Source organism: Takifugu rubripes, chromosome 1, assembly GCF_901000725.2.
Source record: "Takifugu rubripes chromosome 1, fTakRub1.2, whole genome shotgun sequence".
Taxonomy (NCBI): Eukaryota; Metazoa; Chordata; class Actinopteri; order Tetraodontiformes; family Tetraodontidae; genus Takifugu; species Takifugu rubripes.
The window spans coordinates 15,091,276-15,110,439 of record NC_042285.1 but is presented as its reverse complement, the minus strand read 5'-3'; the positions used below and the strand labels follow the sequence as shown (position 1 = coordinate 15,110,439).

Sequence of the window (19,164 nt, the reverse complement as noted above, 5' to 3'; positions counted from 1 at the left end):
CACAGAATTCCCACTATACGAGACCAGTCCCGTAAATTGTTTTCATGTTATCCTGTGTCATGTGTGTATTTTACTGCTCAGTTGATTAAATAGGGAGGTGTCTATTTAACATGTTATATGAGCTGACCGGCAGGAAGAAGGCTGAAATGAAGGTCCGGACTAGATTGGATTATAACTAAAAACAATCAAGATGCTGAGGAAGTATAGACTTGAAACTTCAAGATGTTTCTCAAAAACAATTCACGTTTCGATGCAGAGTGCTTCAGTTCTTAGAAGATCAAATGTATTCTTGACTGCTTTAACCAGCAGTTTGACGGGTAGTGTCTATGGCCTCATTAGTTTAAGACCAAATAAAGCAGATAAAAAGTCTGGAGTTGATTTAAGATGATTAAACATATGGTTGTCATTTGAAACCAAAGGGATAGGGACAGTGAAGGAGGAAATAACTGAACTGAAGAATCCAAAGTAAATCTGGCAGAACAACCATTTGGTACGTTCCTATAAAAAGGCACATGAACAGATTTCTGGATGTGTATACACAGGATGCAAAACAGCAAAATGTCTGAAAAGCCTTTTCTCAATATCAATCAATTTTATTATTCCACTTTATGTAAAAAAAAAGATTTATTTTGTTAACTTAATTAGCTAAGTTGTAACACTTAGCTAATTAAGCACACTAAATGATTCAACAGTTTTACCTTCAAACAGAGTCATATGGATTAACTTATGTTGCATTCAGACAGAATATAAAAACATACGTTTTATTTTTACCACCCATGATTGTTCTTTTCAGCACATAATAAAAACAAGGAGGGGGAAAAATGTGGCCCCACCAGTTAGTTCACATGATCAAGTATTTCACCATCTCACAGTCAGTCAACATGTGTTTGTTCACATCATCCACACAAATCAGAGAGAGGATCTTGTAGCCTGCATCAGGACAAAAGTTGTGACACAAATGTAACGGCTTGATGAAGTTCATCTGTCAGCTCCTCCGGTAAGGACAACACCATCGACGTCAAACTTTGTGTTATCTGTAAAATCCTACAAAGAGAATGGCACCGCTTTGTTATGTTCTTCCTGGCGCATGAACATTTCCGGCAACACGATGCGTCACAACTCACCATGTGGTGTACTGAGCAGCCAGCTGAGGTTCGTGCTTGGAACCTTCATCTGTGGACAAACACTGTTTCATTTGCTTGAAGTTGGCTTCGATATCTTTCTTTATTTCAGAGAGCGCATGACTTCCTCTGAAGGTGCAAATGACTTGCTGCACAAAGCAAACAAAAACATTGTTTTCAGTGGATTAAAGGCATAAATATCAATGCAGAGCAGTTTAAAGGTTGGTACTACTTGCATAAATAACAGAGAGCTGGTGAGCGATGTATTTATGACTTCCGAGGTGTCTGATATCTTCCTCTAGTTGCTGACTCAGCACCAGGAGTTGGTTTAGTTTGGCAACATGGAGTAAATAATCTACACAAGAAGCATGTGGTTAGGATAAAGGTGCCGATGTAAACCTAAGTGTGTACTGGCTTTTTCATTTTATGGAACAGTGTAACTGTAGCCCTAATAAAGGGTCTTTATCTGAATTGTGACAGTCTTAATGTTACCATCCATTGGTGGCCTCTCCAGCATGTCAACGGGGCTGCCTTGAATAAGGAAAACCTCTACACGAGGAAACATTGCTGATAAGCCCACGATATCAAGGTAGTCCTGAGGAAACACACAAGAGTTCTCATCCAGCAGATGCCATCAATCAGAGTCCTTCTGAGTCATAGGACTGTTCTTTTATTCTGGGGTAAATTTGATGATCATGAAATGATCACCTCTAGCTCAGGCATTGGCTTTGGTAAATGTTCAAGGCACTGCAACATCCGGTCAAGAATTTCTGACCCTTGAGAATGAAAAATGCAAAGATACAGCATTTATTCAAAACAAGGTGCCACCAAGTCAAATAACACATTTTTATAGGTAGTCCAACCAACCTTGAGCCTGGAAAGTGTCCGACTCCTCTGGGCTACAGCCTTGTCCTAACTGCTCCTGGAACTGCAATATAGAAACGATGACTGAAGAAACAGAATGCACCCAGATAAAAACCATGGTTTTTTATTTTTTATTTATTTTTTTAATTTAACTTGAAGACACTGCATATTTATACTTTATATGTACATGGTAAAATGTTGTTGTTTCTGTTGCTGTCTGTTTGGAACCTAGGAAAAATAGTTATGGTCACCTTTTCCCCGACATGTTGATAATGTTGAAAGGGGTGATTGAAAGGTAAGAAGCAGTCCATTGGAAACAGCATTCCAGCACGTTTTTGTTCCGAAGCTGCATTATATACCAAACACAAATGTCTAATTTCTAAACTTCCATGGACACCACCTTTAATGCCCAGTACCTCAATATGCAGAGAATGGCCAGAGCATACTTGGAATGGGTATTAACATGTGTTCAAGTGAAAAGGGTGGAATAAAGCCATATTGTCGAGTTAAAATATTGCCATTGCTTTTGTTCAATATAATCTTTTACACAGGCGCCTCTGCCTGGTATCTGCTGCAAAGAAGACAAATCTTAACACTGGAAATTAGATTACCTTTTGCATTTTTATTTTTGGAAAAAGAAAAAAAAAATCCACATCAGCTTATATATTCACTACCATATTTAATACACAGAACATAGGGCCAGGGTGGCTCCCTAAAACTACTACATCCGCACCGACTGATGCAAGTGATGCATCTACCTGCTGCATCTGTGCCCTGATGAGGAGGTCCAGTTGCCCACAGAGACACAGCATCTCCAAGCCCACCTGCTCTGGACTCAGATGGACAGGCATAAGCGGTCTCTTCAACTGTAACTCCACTGGACACACAAAGATCTGGAGGTCAGAACTGTAGGTCCTTCATCACAGAACCACCCAGCGTTTCTCTCAATCTTAACAGGCCACGGGAAAACCCACCGCGGCGTCATGTCCACAAACAATAGACATCACAGCCTAAATGGGAGCGGCCAGTCATTGTTTTAAGTGACTCGAATGGACTAAAATCTTACAGGACAGTCCGAATCATGAACAAGTGGGTGCTGCTGGAACTTACCTTTGAATACCTGATGGTACGCGCACGGTTGACAGATCGGTTCTGATGTGTTCACGGCCATGACTGTCTTGAAACTGCTGGTTTTGGTCGGTGATGTTAGCTGAGCTAATAAAAAAATGATACTAATTTAAAATAAAACCACAGGCCTTGTGTAGGTAAGGAAAAACGGTTCCATTTGTTTATTTCACTGTAGTCCATCTGCCTACCGGAACGGGGTGTGTTCAAGTGTCAAATGTGCAGGCGCGGTGAATAGAATCTAAAACGACGTCATTTCATTTTTCACCGTAGTTGGTCGTTTTCTTATTGACGATGCTCCCCCATAAGGTAAAAACATAAGCATGTATTATGTGTATTTTTTCAGGTATCGAGTTTTTCGTGCGGTGATAAGAGAGAATAGCGCATTCGACAGCAGCCGGTTAGCGGAGCGGTGGTTTGTACACTTGAACACACCTCGAGTGACTGAGAACGAGCCATTCCAAATGATGTCATGTGCCGACAGACCACCGAGGGTCTCTTCAGGTTCTACCCCGACTAAAGTCATTGCAACAAACACATCCAGACACTTTTCCCAGGATCTCGATTTTCTGATGCATTTTATAAAGCCTTTTTGGTTCTGATGTACTTTCTTGTGATTTCTATTTGTGTCATCCAATGTGGAAATCGTGGTTGGGATAATAGGTAATCCTAAGAATGAAATCCCACCCTTTAGGCTCATTATTACTGCATAATGTTTAAATTTATACAGCTCCTTTATAGTTCAGCATCATTCAAACATACTATGAGCTGAGGTTTTCCCATGTTTCAGTGCCCTTCTGTTTAAAAAGCACTAAGATTTTAACTTTGTGCAAATTTGTACATCCCATTGGAAGATCAAAAACCAACTCTGGGCTTGGTTTATTAAATAGCAGTCAGAAGACATGGTAAAAATCCTTCATTAAGGACAGGAAAACATCCATAAAAATAAAGCAGGCTTATAAAGTCTGTCACAGTTTTTCATTGAGCCAAGTGAAAGTTTGTAATAGAAAAAGCAGAGAAAATGAATGCAAAAGACATTTAAATAGTGTTTAACATATCTCTTAGTTCTTTTGTAATAGTCTGGTGTTATAAAAGGGGGGAGACAAAGAAAGGAACAGAGACAATCCTCACAAAAGATTATTTTCAACGCTCAAATATATAACAATGTACACATCTTGTAAACAACCTCAAGTTGACAAGATAATGCCGTTTACAAGTGCACCTAGGGAAAAATATATAAATCCATTCGCATCAGTTGCCACCCCACAGCAAAAATATACTAACAAATCCTGATCTTAGCAGGAATTAAAACTGCAGTCCAAAAGTGTACATTTGACTCTTAGAAAACAATTATTTACAAGGTCTGGTGGCTGTAGGCGTGCTTTCGATATGTTGGGAACACCGTTCATAGGACAAATTTTATAAATGAGATGAGGAATAGGCTGAATTCTGGGGCACAAAAGGAGTCCATCTGAGGTCAGGTACTAGTTCTGGACTGGTAAGTCTACTGACGAGTGCAGGGGGGCAAAGTGAGGTTGGCCATCAACTCGTGAACAGAAGCAAATATTGTACATTCACCTGAAAAGAAAAGAGAAAATGGTCAGTGTTCACAGATCCATCTGTATTCGTATTGTAAGCCTGCACGGCCCGCTAGACTCACCCTGTCTGGCCGGATGCAGTTCATTGAACCTCTTGAGGATATTAGAGACCATGAGCGCTGCAGCCCCAGACGAACTGTGCTGTCTGGGAATGTCAGCCTGCTGCGTGAGGCCTGTAGCCATGTCGTACACAATGGGGACAATGATGCTTACTGGGTCCTGGGGAACTGGGAGCCGCTGGGTCAGTTGTAACTGCAAACATGGAGAATCAGGGTTATGACGACTCAGGCAATAATGTGAAGTATTTAACAAACTGGCCTTCTCAGATATTATCAATAAGCTGAGGCACCTATCAACTGTCACATGAGTGGATTGATAGGGAGCTAAAACAAGGGTGAGTTTCTAAAGACAACAAATTGCAATATTTTTATCTGCCAAATTAATCTTTTCAACTGCATGAAGTTCAGCTAGTGAAGAACTAAAGACTGGATATTATAAATATGTCATGAACAGTGTTGGGCAAGTCACTTCCATAATGGACTATATTTCATATTACTTTATATTACTTGCATTTGATAATAAGTTACTTCACCATATTACCCCCTGTCTAAAATTATAAGTCACTTATTACTTTTCAGCTACTTCCACAACAATAATCACTGGGTATATGGCATTCCAAAGTCAAGGTATGCAATATTTTGCCATGTCAAATAATCCTCATTTATCTGGTGTTTCTCTACTTTAAAATATGAGGAAAGCAACATCAGTGCTTGTGTTGAGCTCCGCTCCCTGTTGATGTTTCATTGCTTTTACTGTACAGCAGCGACTAGTAAAAATGTGAAGTACAAATAAATGAAAAGCTGCTGAATAGACTGGACAAAAGCGAGAGGCTGCTCGTTTCACAGCAGCTACTTTTAGCTGTAGATAATTCCCTTGCTCTTCCACCAGCTCAACAAATGCACCTTACTGGGACGTTCTTATTTCCTCCACCACTGAGGTTAATGTGAGTTGGCATGTTAGCAACACAACAAAAAAAATAGTGATTTGAATTTTCAAGAAACGTTAATAATGGACCAAGAAAAAGTTTATTCAATTTTGGTGAGGTTCCAATTCCGGAGGGACCTTGGCCTTTAATCTTCCAAAGATCAGAGGGGCCGATCAAAGGTTTTGATCAAACCCCACCTACTATTTTATGCAACCTTGCATTATCTCACAATATGTGGGGATACGACTTGTTTTATGTCCAACAGCCTCCATGAAAGGAAGATAACTCAGATCTCTCTCCAAGTGCCTCGATTCTCTAAATGGGATCATAGTCTGTAATCGGCTGACTCATCAGCAATCCTTTCACCGAGGCTAGACCTCGAGTACAAAATGAGCAACAGATGGAGGCAGACAAACTCGATGAATGAAACGTAGATCCATCAGCAACGCGCCACCTCTTTCTGCAGCACCAAGACTCCCGCCTGTGTGACAGCTTAGATTGTGATGCCTTACCAGACTCAGCAATAGTAATTTGACCAAAATATAGCAATGCCTTGCTTACCTTTGTAAGCCATTTGCCCAACACTGGTCATGAACTGTAGCTGCTATTGCCACATAACCCTCAGGTATGAAGAGAACATCAGATCAAGCTTGACTATGTATCACTGGCTAATGGTTTGGTTTTGGAATGGTGGATAAAGCCAATTTTTGCTCGTTTTCATGTGGTCCATATTTGTATGCTCACTACCAGGAGGATGTGGTCAGCTATAACCAGACACATCTGAAAGTGGTTATTATAAACACTTGCAACCACTTGTGATTGGACAATTCAAGAGGCATATGAAAACAATACTGAAACTGATATTTTGCATAAAATTACTAAAAGAGTTGCAATTTAAAAACCCTGTTGAAGCCAAAAGGAAAGAACAAAGGCCCAATGCACAATGTCTTTAAAATTACAACCGAAGAACCATTTTTTCCTAATGGGGATACTTACAAAGAAAAGCATCTTGGACTTGAGAACCACAGCGATGGTTCCTGGGGGTGCAATTGGAGGAGCACTGGGAGGAATAGTGAGGCAGAATTGGACATTCCATTTTAGCTGTCCAGCCTGATCAGGGAACTGCAGAAGCGACAAAGGTTTGTGTTTAATGTACACACTTACAGCACAAAATATGATTTATGATGACACAACCTCAGCTTCATCTTTATGTTACAAAAACCTGCACAGACACCAATTTTCAATTGTTTTGTAGACTGTTATAAATTACATTTTACAACTCTTCAGTTGTGATGCAATACATGTAATTTTGTATGTAAAATAAGCTGGTACACACCAGTTCAAGCTTCATAATGCGCACACAGTCCCTCAGGATGTTGGTAGGTGCCCCCAGAAGCTTTGTGAAAGCATTCAGGGTATTGTACTTGAATGGAGGACCAGCAACCTAGAAGTTAGACAGATTTATGGAAGGAATGATCAATGTTTACTGGAGGACAAGAATTTATCTTTAGTTGAAACTAGATAAAATGTAGAACTCCAAGCAAAACCCAAAAATCTTTAAGTATAATATCACATGTGTGAAAATAAAAATGTTTTTAGTCCATATAGGGTCACTTACCCGTGTCTCAAAGAACTTTTCTAGCACCTGAAGCTCCTCTTGAGACCATGGACCGGTGTTTTCTGGAGTGACCTTGAGCTGCAGTGTCTGGTAGTTCTTTGGGTTGAGCGCCACTCGGCACTTGAGCATGTCTGTCTTGAACATGATTACCCCTGGTTCATTTGAGTTCACAATGGACAACTAAAGAAAAGTAGACAGAATTAGGAGGGAAACAAAACACCAGCATCTTTAAAATGTTCTAAAAGGCTCTTACGTTAGCCTCCTGCTGGATGATTCTCTGCAAGTGCCTTCTCATAATGACCGAACCTAAAAAACGCTCGAGCGGCGAGCACAGGTAACTTCCTGCCAGTCCAGGCACCAGGCAAGGAGTGGGTGAGGGAAGCAGCAGCACATGCAAGGCATTGTGGGTAAGGATAGTAGGAATGGAAGCAGCCCAGGGGCGTTGAGGTAGCTTTCGGGGTGGAGGCATACTGGTAGGCATGATCTGTGAACCTAGACCAAAGGAAAAAAAGATATTCCATCAATCACAAAAAGATACCGTGACATTTTTAAGAACCATCTCATTAATGAGAGAATTACCCAATTAACACAAATCTGACTTGGCAAAAGAAACTGGGTACTGAATAGAACAGAAGCAGATTAAGGCTTCAAGTTCTGGTGGAATGTCTGGCTAAATGTATATATATCTGTCTTTGATTATTTATCTTTCCATTCCCACAACAATGAAAAGTGAAAATCGAATTATGGGGCAGATTTTGGAATTTTAAAGAATAATGAGTGATCCCCAGCTTTACCCCAGCTTAAAAACTGTCGATCATTTGACAGTCTCAGGATTTATAATTTGTACCCAGAAATTGTTAGTTGTAATAAACACGTCAAGTCCCACTATTGTTTCCAACTAAACAATAGTGAACTAATGATGCATTATATTTGTTAAGAGCCAATTACTCAACTTAAGTAGATCGGTAGAAGGAAAAACATCTGCCTCCAAAATTTAGTGGAATAAAAGTTGAGCAGTAAAAAAGTAACTTAAGTACAAACGCTGCAGTCCTGTTTTATAGTATTAGTAAATTGACATTAATACTCACTGGTCCCTGCACGTGGTGAATGAGGGTCTGGGATGGGTGAGTGTAGTGATGGGTTACCAGGGGACATGCTATGGATCCTTGCCCCAGGAGAAGGCCCTGAGAACTGTGGCGAGCCTGGCCACTGACCTCTGTGGCTTGGAGACACCATGGCATATGGAGAACTGGGGTCCATCCCGGTACCTAGAATGAAGGACAGGTGCTATTTGATTAATGTTCCATGCATCCAACCCTCACATGACTACACCACTGTGGGACAGGTAACCAAAGAATAGTCATCATGTGCATCGGTGTTCAGTTCAGCCCAGCAGACCAGATAGACCACCAGCTTGGCGATTACAGCCACCCTGCTGCTTACCATGGGGACTGGCAAAGCTGGTCTGGCCCATGGCTATACCCAGAGAAGACGGAGATGGGGTGGGCCCAAAAGGAGAGGGTGCCCTCAGGACTCCACTAGGGGAGCCAGAGGTATGGATATTTCCTGCATGTGCGTACACACAGACACACACCAAAGGCTCATCAGACTCTCAGGTTGACAAGATCTCTTGAAACACACACACACCACTCCGTCACTCAGACACACACATGCTAAAGCAAGACGGGAGGGCTGCACCCTCTGGCTGGTGGAATGAGATGAAAAGGAATGAAGGAAAAGCAGGACGAGTGAAGCCGTTGTCCCCTGGGAGCAGGACGGACAGCCTGCTGAGTGAGTAGCTGATCTGAATTGATACAGGTAAAAATGCTGATACACAGTAAGCAGTGTGAAATAAAAAGCAAAAAGAACCTATAAAAAAAACAAAAAACATTTTGTAACCCTGTATGGAAGATTGGGATTGATGACAAGGCCAATACTGGACATCATTCATTCACATTTATAAAGTCTGAAGTAAGCTTGCCAATACCTGGTGACTGTGTGGGCATCATGGATGGCGAGGGAGCCACATTGGCGTGGTAATTTGGTGGCGGTGAAGTCAGAGGAGGATAGACGCCTCCTGCGGTGGCTCTCATCGGCTGTGGCTGCTGTTGCGCTTGTAACTGATTCATCAGAGTGTCCGTGACGTCGACACCCACTGGCGAGGGGGGGTTATCATCTTCATTGACCGAGCGTCTCCTTGCGTCCTGATTACTGTCTACAAACATGGTCAGGAATGTCTAAAAAAACCAAAGCAGAAGTGCATAAGTTGCATATTGTTTCAGATGGTTCAGCTGCCAAGTCAAAGGTATTTATGGTTTTTTCATTAAGAACTTTATATACGCTACAGCGACAAATACAAATGGCATACCTTCAGCCCAGGAGCAGGATAGAAGCCCTCAACAATCTTGGTGTTGTCAAAAAGGCTGTAGGCTCCGTCTCTGATGGCTACCACACCGCGACTGCGACAGTAGATGTCGATGCAGTACATATTGCGAAAGGCCAAGCGGATGTGTGTGGCGGACTGGGGTAAGATGGAAAAGCACTGGTAGGCAGTGTTGGTGCGCTGAGTCAGACCGAGCATGGGCACTGTTGGCAGCTTGTTGATTGCATTTAGTGGCGCCTGTGTATCGTAAAGAACCTGAAGGAGACAGCAAATGGTAAATCTTTAGCTGGACTACACAGAACATTGAAGTTGACTTGTTAATGATGTGTAGTGCAATGAAAAGTGGTCTGTGTCTGAAATCACACACTCATTCCACTACTCACTACACAGGGATTTGGCTTGAGTGAACTACGACACACTCACTGATAAGCTGAAATTCCACTTTTGGACACTTAGCCATGGTGCTTTAAATGCATCATATGTCCCAAAATAGATAACTAAATACCAGATTGACATCAGCGTGGGTAGAGTACCAGTAATTATTTTAAATTAATAAATATAAACCGCTCACTGGTTGTTTGTTGGACTTTTATGTCAACATTTATTTTATTAATTCATTAATAATTAGCGTCATGTTTATCTCATCACATGTGATTGTAAAGGATGAGGGGATCAATTGTTCGGTGATCCTCACTTAACATTCAGACACTCCAACAAAATGGCATACACAGTAGTGAGTGCACTATATAGGGTATAGTGGGAAATGTTTGCACTCTAATGGTTCCTCTCAACATGAACCACATGAGTAAAAATATTATTTGCAATTTGTGTTCTCAGGACTCAATGAACTGGGGAACAAATACACATATTAACCAGTAGAACATAAACCAATAGTATGCATATATTTACAGTATGTAGTTAAACAGTGTGGCTGTATTTTCATTACACTGTTAATGTACCTGCAGCAGTTGCATCACATTTGGATTCTTGTTGAACATCTCTTGTAGCTGATGGAGGATGATATTGTGGCAGTTGGAACAGCCAGAGTTTGGGCCCACTGTGCCCAAGGCAAGGTGGAAACGCTGGCTGCTTGAGTTCCACTGGATGGTGACAGAACTGCCTTTGGTGGCACCGTAGCACAACACCAGCTTACGGTAGTTGTATAACCGCACCTCTGAGAACAGGCTCAGGTATGATGGCATATCTGTTGGACACGGGCCCAGAGACAAGTTTAGTCTGTGACCAACAAAACTGGTCCCACATATTGATCACATGGAAAGGTGAAAGAGGTCAGCCGATGAGAAAACTGTCGCTTTTATTGATCATAACTATGCTTGGCTTTTGGATGCCGCAATGTGGAAAATGGAAAAATGTCCAATGATTATCATTTCTTGAGCGGGATGTGTTGTTCTGGACCGAAGGAATAGGTGGATTTCTGTGATCATCCTTAAGGATCGTGAATCTCTGTAGCGAACTTTTTATTGATATTACCCCAAATATCATTTGTACTTCACTACTTGTGCGGTTTTCTGGTCTTGATACCCTTAGTTTATGTTTTGTGTGTACTTTGACTAAAATGCTTATGATTAAAATCCTATGGTATGATTCACGCTAGCTAACCTGATTAAATTTGACGAGTGAAATTCATATGTACCAAATGTCCAAAAACTGATTAATAAAGTCTTCCTTCTTTACACTAAGTATAAGTACCAAGTATATTTGATCACCTGTTACATTAAAGACTAGGAAAAGGCTCATGTCAGTTATCTGGTATTGGTGCTCACTTGGTGCATACAAACATTGTTGCAGTGATCTTGCATATTATCCAAAGCAAAACATTTATCCCTCTTTTTTTAAATTTATATTTTCCAGGCACCAAGAGGAATGATCTGCTTTCAACAGAGTACAGGTGCAGCCGCAGATTAGAAGCTCCGTAAACATGGATTTGGCGATAAATATGGTTCCTGCAGTACAAATTTCCAACACTTTTGTGATATAATGATTCAGGGCTTCTCCACTGAACTGGCTGCCCTCACTGGTGAAGATAACATTGCTAATTCCATCGGATAATGTGACTTATTTGCAGCAGAAATGCTGTGGTTAACTACTCATATTTCCATCCAACATGGCAGTAGAAACATTGGATCACGTGGTTTGATGGCAAAGGCCTATAGCCTCTATAGGCAGTAGAAATCAAAGCTAATGTGTTTCATGTCCTTCTGGAATTCGCAACACCACCAAAATTAAATCATCTGTCGTCTAGTTGATTATCAACATATCCTAAAAATCTCATTAAATCAATAACATTTCAACTTATTTTCCAGAGTAGCTCCTCCATTGATGGAGGTAAAAATGTTAAACAGTCTTGAGTGGTGACTATATTTTTATGTCATTACATCTTTCTTATTAATATACTGCAAATATCATTGCTTATATTTACTTTTGAAACACAGAGGCAATGTCAAAACCATTTGTTTTGCTTCGAAAAGAATTAAAAGAAATGCTTTCTTTGTGTGCACCTACCTGGCAGTGTACGAGAAAAATTGAGGACGCACTGGTAGAGCTGACTGATAGCAGTCCAGTCATTAAGGAACATTTCCACCACCTTTCTTCCTCCAACTGGCTCCGACAGAGGGTTTTCATAGGTCAGGTAGATGTGCCGCGTGGAGGCTGGTGGTGCAGTTTTTTGTTTAGAAAAAAATAGCAGATTCAAGCCCCCCAGTCAAGTATGTTTAAATACAGTGTAACCATTTTTAAATAGAAAAGAGATATCAATATTAAACAGCTGCTGTATAATAATGGCAAAAAGAATTTCAACACTGTTCTCTTTCATAAATTTGGGGGGGTGTACCTTGCTCTTTGCTGTGCGTGCTGTTTAGAGGGCAATTGGCCAGCACGAGTTCAGCCACCCAGGTTCGGTTGTTCCTGCCCTGCAATCGGAATGTGCAGTCCAGCAGAGACCGTTCCAAAGCTCTCCTTGTTTCTTCTCCAACACTTTTACAGGGAGGAATCCTGCAGGATGAAACATTACACATTTTATCAATTAGTCATTGTGAATGCGTATATTAATTTCAGGCATCTCTGCTTGAATCTCTTACTTTAGTAGACAAATTGCATGACTGCTGCCATCTCCTTCCACTTGGACTCCTTGGTTTGGGATCTCCATGTTTGCCAGCTGGTCAAAGAAAACAATGAGACATGCAAATGAGGTGTCCAAGTGTTCTGAATCTTTCTTAAATGTTGGCGATAATGATTCACACTTCCATAGCATCATATCTTACCTCTACCCTAAGGCCTATAAAAGGCATATTGGTGTCACACATTGCTACTACATGAGCCAGTTCTTTGTTGAAGGCACACATTTCTCCAGACCGCTTTGGCTTCTTTGGCTCTGGGTCCCCGTGTTCCCCAGATATCTACAGGACGGTAATAAAATGTTCACATTTCTCATTGCTGCTGCTTTCACATTCTTAAAGTGACACACATTGTAGCAATGCAGTCACCTCTTAATGTTGGCAGCTCAACACCACAAACAGATGACTTTCCAAGAATGTCAACAAAAATGCATCAACACAGCCTTTAATAAATGAGCAAAATGACATTTTGGTATGATACTACACTTTATAGGCCTCTTTGCACTGAAATGCTTTACTTGTATGAACATCCTTTGGAGAATTAATCAAGATACGTTTCTGTGTTATTCTAGAATTGGATTCATGCTGGTAAAACAGGAACTACCAGGATTGTTGTATATGCTGGCTAGCCGTGTTCATAGAGTCAAAGCATTAATGGACATAAAAAATGACCCTTCTTCGGCACAGGTGGCAGGATTAGTGCAACATGTAGAGGTCTAATCTGCCTAGTTTAACTGGAGATGAACATCAGCGGTTCTTGTATAGCAACAGCTGATATTATTTACAGAAATTAAAAGCACATATGGTTTTGCCATCAGGAGACGAGACGTCACTGTTGATGGGGTCTTATGTCACTTAATATCTAACAGGTCAAAGGCAAGCAAAGCCGGAAAACATGCTTGGTCACACGTACTTTAGCACTTGCTGCTTTTCTCTTTGTTCCTGGTCGAGCTCCTTTCCCTTTTATGGTGTCTTGGGCGAGTTGCTCTAGGTTGGGTTTAAATGGCTGCAGGAGTTGTGCACATAAAGGGCCATCTTCTCCTTCCAACTGAGACACAGACAGGAAAGAGTACTTGTACTGCAGAGCTGTGGGACTGTTGGGCATTTCAAACATTTCCACCGCCTACAGAAAACAGAAAAAAAAGAAAAAATATATAAAAACAGAAAGGGAGGACACAGCAATGAGCAGCATTTTTCCCCAGAGGAAGTTTCTCCATATTCAGCGATGTTGACAAACTTACAATGTAGTACTGTGGTAGACGAGTTAGCTTAACAAAGAGTTTGTGTTTGGACAGGCTGTCAACAGGGTGAGAAGCCGAGTTTGACAAGTGAAGGACATTGGTGCACACAGTAGGAAGGTGTTTCACAGACTGTCGACAGCGCTGCTCCCCCAACCAGAACCTTGACGGAGAAAAGGAAAGACCTGTTGTTACTCTCAGTAAAGTCAGAGAACTCTAGCACTGCGGGCTCGGCCGAGCCAAGTGTTTGACAGCTATCATTACCTACTTCAATTATTCAAGGTGACATGACGGAAGCAGGTGTCAGACTGCAAATGGCTCATATTTCTCCACTGTCTTTGGCTTTACAATACAGTACAACATTACACTAGTGCCTATGATCACACATCATACTTACTTCAGCTGTTGAAGCCAAGAAATGATGCGTTTCATATTATCGTTTATGGACTTTTCAATGTCATCCAGCATAGACTGATCTAGGGAAACAAACCAGTTTATTGCTAGAGAACACGCATACAAACTGCCGTTTGCATTTCTAAATCAAGATATTTTAGTGGCTAAACAAGGAAAATATGACAGAAAAGGAAAAAAGAGAATCATTTGTCCATACCTAATCCGTACAGCATAGGTTGAAACATGCCAGAGTGCAGGTCTACAAAAATGTGTAAACACTCTGAGCGGCCACAGGGTTCAAGTATGGGAATGATGAGTGTGGGTAAAGCCGTCTCTATGAATGCTGAAATAAACATACCAGTGTAAGCAGTACTGTAGCTACAACTACAGACACCAAGTTACCATCAGAGCAGCACAAATCAGCACAATTTCAGAATAAAAATCAAACTTTCAGTGTCACTTTTCATCACTGCCACTAAATATTAACTCGTTTTCATCTACTAATTGGTATCGATAGCTGGATATTTACATTGGTTAGTGCACATCTGTGGAACTGAAAACATGTGAAAATGTAACAAAAACGTGCTCCTAAAATTTGAAAGATTCTGTATAATGAGAAGTTAAACACGCACCATTGTCGCTGGGATTGTTGGCTTTCAGAATGGCTTTCAGCTCTTGTAGCTTTTGATGGGACCGTGCATGAACACTGTCAATCAGAAGCTTTTCTACCGACAGATGATCGATCTAAATATGCGAGAGAGAAAAAAGAAATGAGTTTATTTTGATGGTAAATCATGAAAAACATTTTAGGCCAGCATCCTTACCTTCATTGCCCTCTCTATTAATTTAGAGTCACAAGACGGGAGAGGAGGCTCATGAGAGATCTGCAGTGGTTTTGATCCATCACTTTCATCGATCTTGATAGTGACTTTATATACAGATGCTGTGCCTGTTTTTCTGCCTAAAACCTGCTGGCTAAAGAATACAAGAAAAGGACATTTAAAATAGGTTGCGTGATTTTGAGCATTCATTCCTCAGTGTGTTTGTTCGAGGAAGGCGAGCATACTTCCAAACAGACAGTGTCAGGTATTTGGCAGGGACATATCTCTCTTCCTGCACCAGGTCTCCCCATCGCTCTCTAATCAGCATTAATGTCTGAGAGTGAAGCACTTCCAGTTGAAGTGACAGACAGAAAGAGTCTGGCAAAAACACAGTCAAGGAAGAGAACATATGAGACAGTCAAAAACAGTCAGGTTCTGCAGTTTTTTTCTTCTTGACCTTCCAAACTGTACATTTCCCATCATGTTCACTTTAGGATTACTGCAGTTCACACCAAAGAGAGAATAAATTACAGGTTTGTGCAAGGTGATGCGGACTGTAAGGATACGCAAACAGGTGTACATGTCCTGTAGAGGTTTTTCATCTGCACAGAGCCGTGCCTGGACCAACTCATGGATAAAATTCACCTGCAAACTGTGGACCAAGGCTCTACCATCTGCCGAAAATGAGAGAGGTACACAGGAAATAAAAGTGTATGAGACAAGTGGCAGATGAACCAATTGGTATTAAAGGAGACAAATATAAGCAGTCAAGTTGAACCAATGCTTTATGATAAACACTGAGCTGTCCAACCAAGACCAAAGATACACCTCACCTCCAGTCTCTTTGTCCTCCACAAGGATGTCCAACTTCAACAGCCTCCAAGGAATATCAGGATCATCCCCCATCACAGTCAAAGTAGCCTCAAACTCTCCCTCCACGCGAAACTTTACACGGCCGTTAGCTGCATAAATGTAGAAAAATAAAGACCTTTTTAATGCAACACAACTGAAACGGAGCCAACAGAGCCAACAGAGCCAACCTCACCGTGAGACTCACTACCAAACATTATGCTTACCAACAGTGAGATTGGCCAACTGAGGTGGCAAGTCTGTGGTGACAAGACGGTGTCGTAGGATCTGATTAAGCTGGTTTAGGGTGGTCTGCTTCTCAGATTTGGTGATAGGATCGGGTGGTATGATCTTATCCTATACAAACGAACCAAGAGATACAGTTAGCTCCACCGGTGGCTAAATATACTTTTTTTTATCATTTTCCCTGCAATTAAGTTCAAATCAACAATATGAAAGTAACACCAATGAAAACCTAATGAGGAATTACAGCTTTTCTATGAATAACACCTCCACTTTAAGCAGCTCAAATCATCTGGACAAAGTTAACAAAATGAATTTAAAATAAGCAAAGAAAAAGAAAAAAGTGTATAATGGGCAGCAGACAAGAGAAGGAGCACGTCAGCGGAGTGATGTGGGAGAAACACAAAAACCTGCCTCTCCGCTTGATGTGATGAGTGAACATTACTATGTGCACAAAGATGGATGATGTTTTCATTTCACTAACGACCCTGCTGATGCCAGACGCACTACTCAGGGGCTTCAAGATCTGGTACAGCGCCTGGATAAATGGATACGTCCTCCTGGGGACATTAATCTGTGCGTTCCCTCAGCAATGACTAGGCACAATTGAATTTATCGAGGACATTTTCAAATCGGGACTGTTTTTCCCAATCCACACTATAACATCAGATGATGTGACAGTAAAAATGTGTTCATTAGTTACAAATGGCGCATGAGGAAAATACAACTGTCAAGTAAAAAGGAACAAAATAACAAATGCTCTGCTTGTCAGATGCTTAAATCTGCCGCGAAACAAATCCACAGCAGACGCGGTGGCATCTGGTGACCATCTGCAATCAGGGACTTACTCGTATACACGTGGGCAAGCGCGGGTACGATCCTGTTGTCAGGACATCGATTGCAAAGGGAATGGCGAAGCTGGGCAGGCGAGCATGGACGAGTGCATCTCTGGCCAGAGAGGCGAGCCTGTCAGCCGTGTCCACAAACAAGATCGTCTGTTGATCCAGGAAGCTGGAAATCATCTGTTACGATGGATACGATGGAGGGTAAAAGTGAATCGACAACATCTGACAGATTTGACAATTTACATGTCTCTCATTTTGACATACCGCACATTTCTCCACCTTCCCGGCATTGCTCGCCCATTTCACCAAGGCCAGAAGACGCACAAACAGCTGCCTTGTGCGACTCGCAAACTGGACGATCTCAATTTTCCTGAAACCAATTCAAAGGTTTAATATCTGCTCCACAATGTTAGCAAATAATGAATCGGTGACTTGGTGAAATTGAGAAACGTACCTCTCCATGTCAGTTTTCCTGGGCAGACTAATGAATGAACAAACAGAAAAGAAGGAGAAATCAATAAAAGACATAAAAACAACAATGCAGGTAAAGTTTTGGTCAGTGTCTTCATCTTTGACACGGCCACATGTGATATTAGCTTCCATGTGTCAGCAGTTTTAATGCAGGTTCTTCACAGTAGCCTGTTTTTATCCGCCTGTAAAGGAGATAAAAACAGCAACTAAGTGCTGGTGAAGGTCCTGCTGTGGTTTTGTACTGGGGCTGTACTGGTTTCAGCATCTTACTGGGACTATTTACTGTAGCGTCCTGTGACACCGTCACCGATGGTCGGCTACTTTCTCCTAGTTCATGTAAGCCAAGAAGGAATACAAGACTGTACAAAGGCCGCAATCGGTTTATTGAATGATGTGTGATTATCGCATGGCATTTATTTAATGAGTCTAGGAAGCCTCTGCAGGTCATCATGGTTAATTAGCACACTGATTAGCACTGAGGCCTAAACGTCCTGTTGCTACTTACAGTTCTGCCAGGAGCGTAATTTCATGGTAGGTCCTCTGGAGGAGAAATTCAATCAGCAGGCTTAATCGGACCCCCTGGGTGGCCCCTCCACCCGTCGGCGGAGGCTGTGGGCCCGAAAGAACGGGACCTCCAAGCGGGACGAGCTGCCCATCAGTCCCGATCTGCACTGGAGCCATTTTACAAAGACGATGGAGGAGTTCGCTACGGCGACGCGCATCTAAGGCTGCAGCTGAAACCTGCTGTTGTAGGAGCCCGAGTCCCGTGGAACCGCGATTTAAGCGGCCTACCACAGCATCGTGGTTCCTCGGAAGACACTCGATTTCTCCAAGATGTCGCGGAATTAGAAAATACACCAATTTGCGAAAGTGGTTACGGGAAAGGCTCACAAGCCCGCGACCGCCATCTTTGCAAGGGACCCGGGCCGCCTGGTGGGAAGGAAAACCCGGACCGGATCTTCGAGGAGGCGCTCCACGTTTGAGGGCACCAGTGGGCCTGGGTGTGATGCTAAACGCGTATTACTCCAATAGTAAAGCTTGGCTGTATTAAATGACCTAATAATGTTAATTTCTTGCAGTAATCAATACGCTGACTGACACGTAAATCTATAAATGAATAACAACAAAACGCTCTTTATTTTGGCAATGGGCACGGATTAAAATACCGAACGCTTAAACATGAAATAAGGATCAATTTGGTCATTTGACAATGACGTTACTGGTTTCTGACCAGTCCCTGAACTGGGAGGAGCGTCACTTCCCCCGCTTGGTTGGAAGCAAACCCCGACCTGGATTCCTTAGTGGAACCGGAGTCATTTTACCGAAATCGCGAAGGATTTAAGTAATTTCCATTCGGAAGGTGTTTCGTATTCCGACCTGTATTTGCTTGCGGTGCAAACGGGACCACACGCAGCGCTGACACGGGGTTTGGCATCCCCGCTTTGGCCTGTTTTATCCCGCAACATTGAGTGTCCG

At 41.9% G+C, this 19,164-nt stretch overlaps 2 protein-coding genes across 3 annotated transcripts; both read right to left on the bottom strand.

The window, feature by feature from the left end:
- Positions 1 to 582: 582 nt before the first annotated feature.
- LOC105416900 (uncharacterized) lies at positions 583 to 3,394 on the bottom strand. Its single transcript, XM_011607065.2, has 8 exons — positions 3,096 to 3,394; positions 2,744 to 2,862; positions 1,989 to 2,049; positions 1,830 to 1,897; positions 1,614 to 1,716; positions 1,358 to 1,476; positions 1,125 to 1,270; positions 583 to 1,044 (listed from the first exon to the last, which is right to left on the bottom strand). The coding sequence occupies exons 1-8, from the start codon at positions 3,154 to 3,156 to the stop codon at positions 936 to 938; spliced, it is 786 nt and encodes a 261-aa protein (XP_011605367.1). The 5' UTR covers positions 3,157 to 3,394; the 3' UTR covers positions 583 to 935.
- Positions 3,395 to 3,957: 563 nt separating this feature from the next.
- med14 (mediator complex subunit 14) lies at positions 3,958 to 18,878 on the bottom strand. 2 transcript variants are annotated; one of them, XM_011607078.2, is made up of 29 exons: positions 18,194 to 18,878; positions 17,672 to 17,698; positions 17,482 to 17,587; positions 17,221 to 17,394; positions 16,357 to 16,486; positions 16,114 to 16,242; positions 15,847 to 15,954; positions 15,526 to 15,658; positions 15,284 to 15,434; positions 15,092 to 15,203; positions 14,677 to 14,802; positions 14,464 to 14,542; positions 14,070 to 14,229; positions 13,742 to 13,951; positions 12,976 to 13,110; positions 12,793 to 12,869; positions 12,546 to 12,706; positions 12,218 to 12,364; positions 10,654 to 10,898; positions 9,680 to 9,949; positions 9,299 to 9,548; positions 8,755 to 8,877; positions 8,400 to 8,579; positions 7,565 to 7,803; positions 7,312 to 7,491; positions 7,030 to 7,137; positions 6,690 to 6,815; positions 4,771 to 4,960; positions 3,958 to 4,688 (listed from the first exon to the last, which is right to left on the bottom strand). In XM_011607078.2, exons 1-29 carry the CDS (start codon positions 18,367 to 18,369, stop codon positions 4,615 to 4,617), a joined length of 4,326 nt encoding a protein of 1,441 aa, XP_011605380.2. In that variant the 5' UTR covers positions 18,370 to 18,878; the 3' UTR covers positions 3,958 to 4,614. The 2 variants fall into 2 exon arrangements, with proteins under 2 accessions (XP_011605380.2, XP_011605386.2); XM_011607084.2 differs by lacking the exon at positions 8,755 to 8,877.
- Between the last annotated feature and the right edge of the window lie 286 nt (positions 18,879 to 19,164).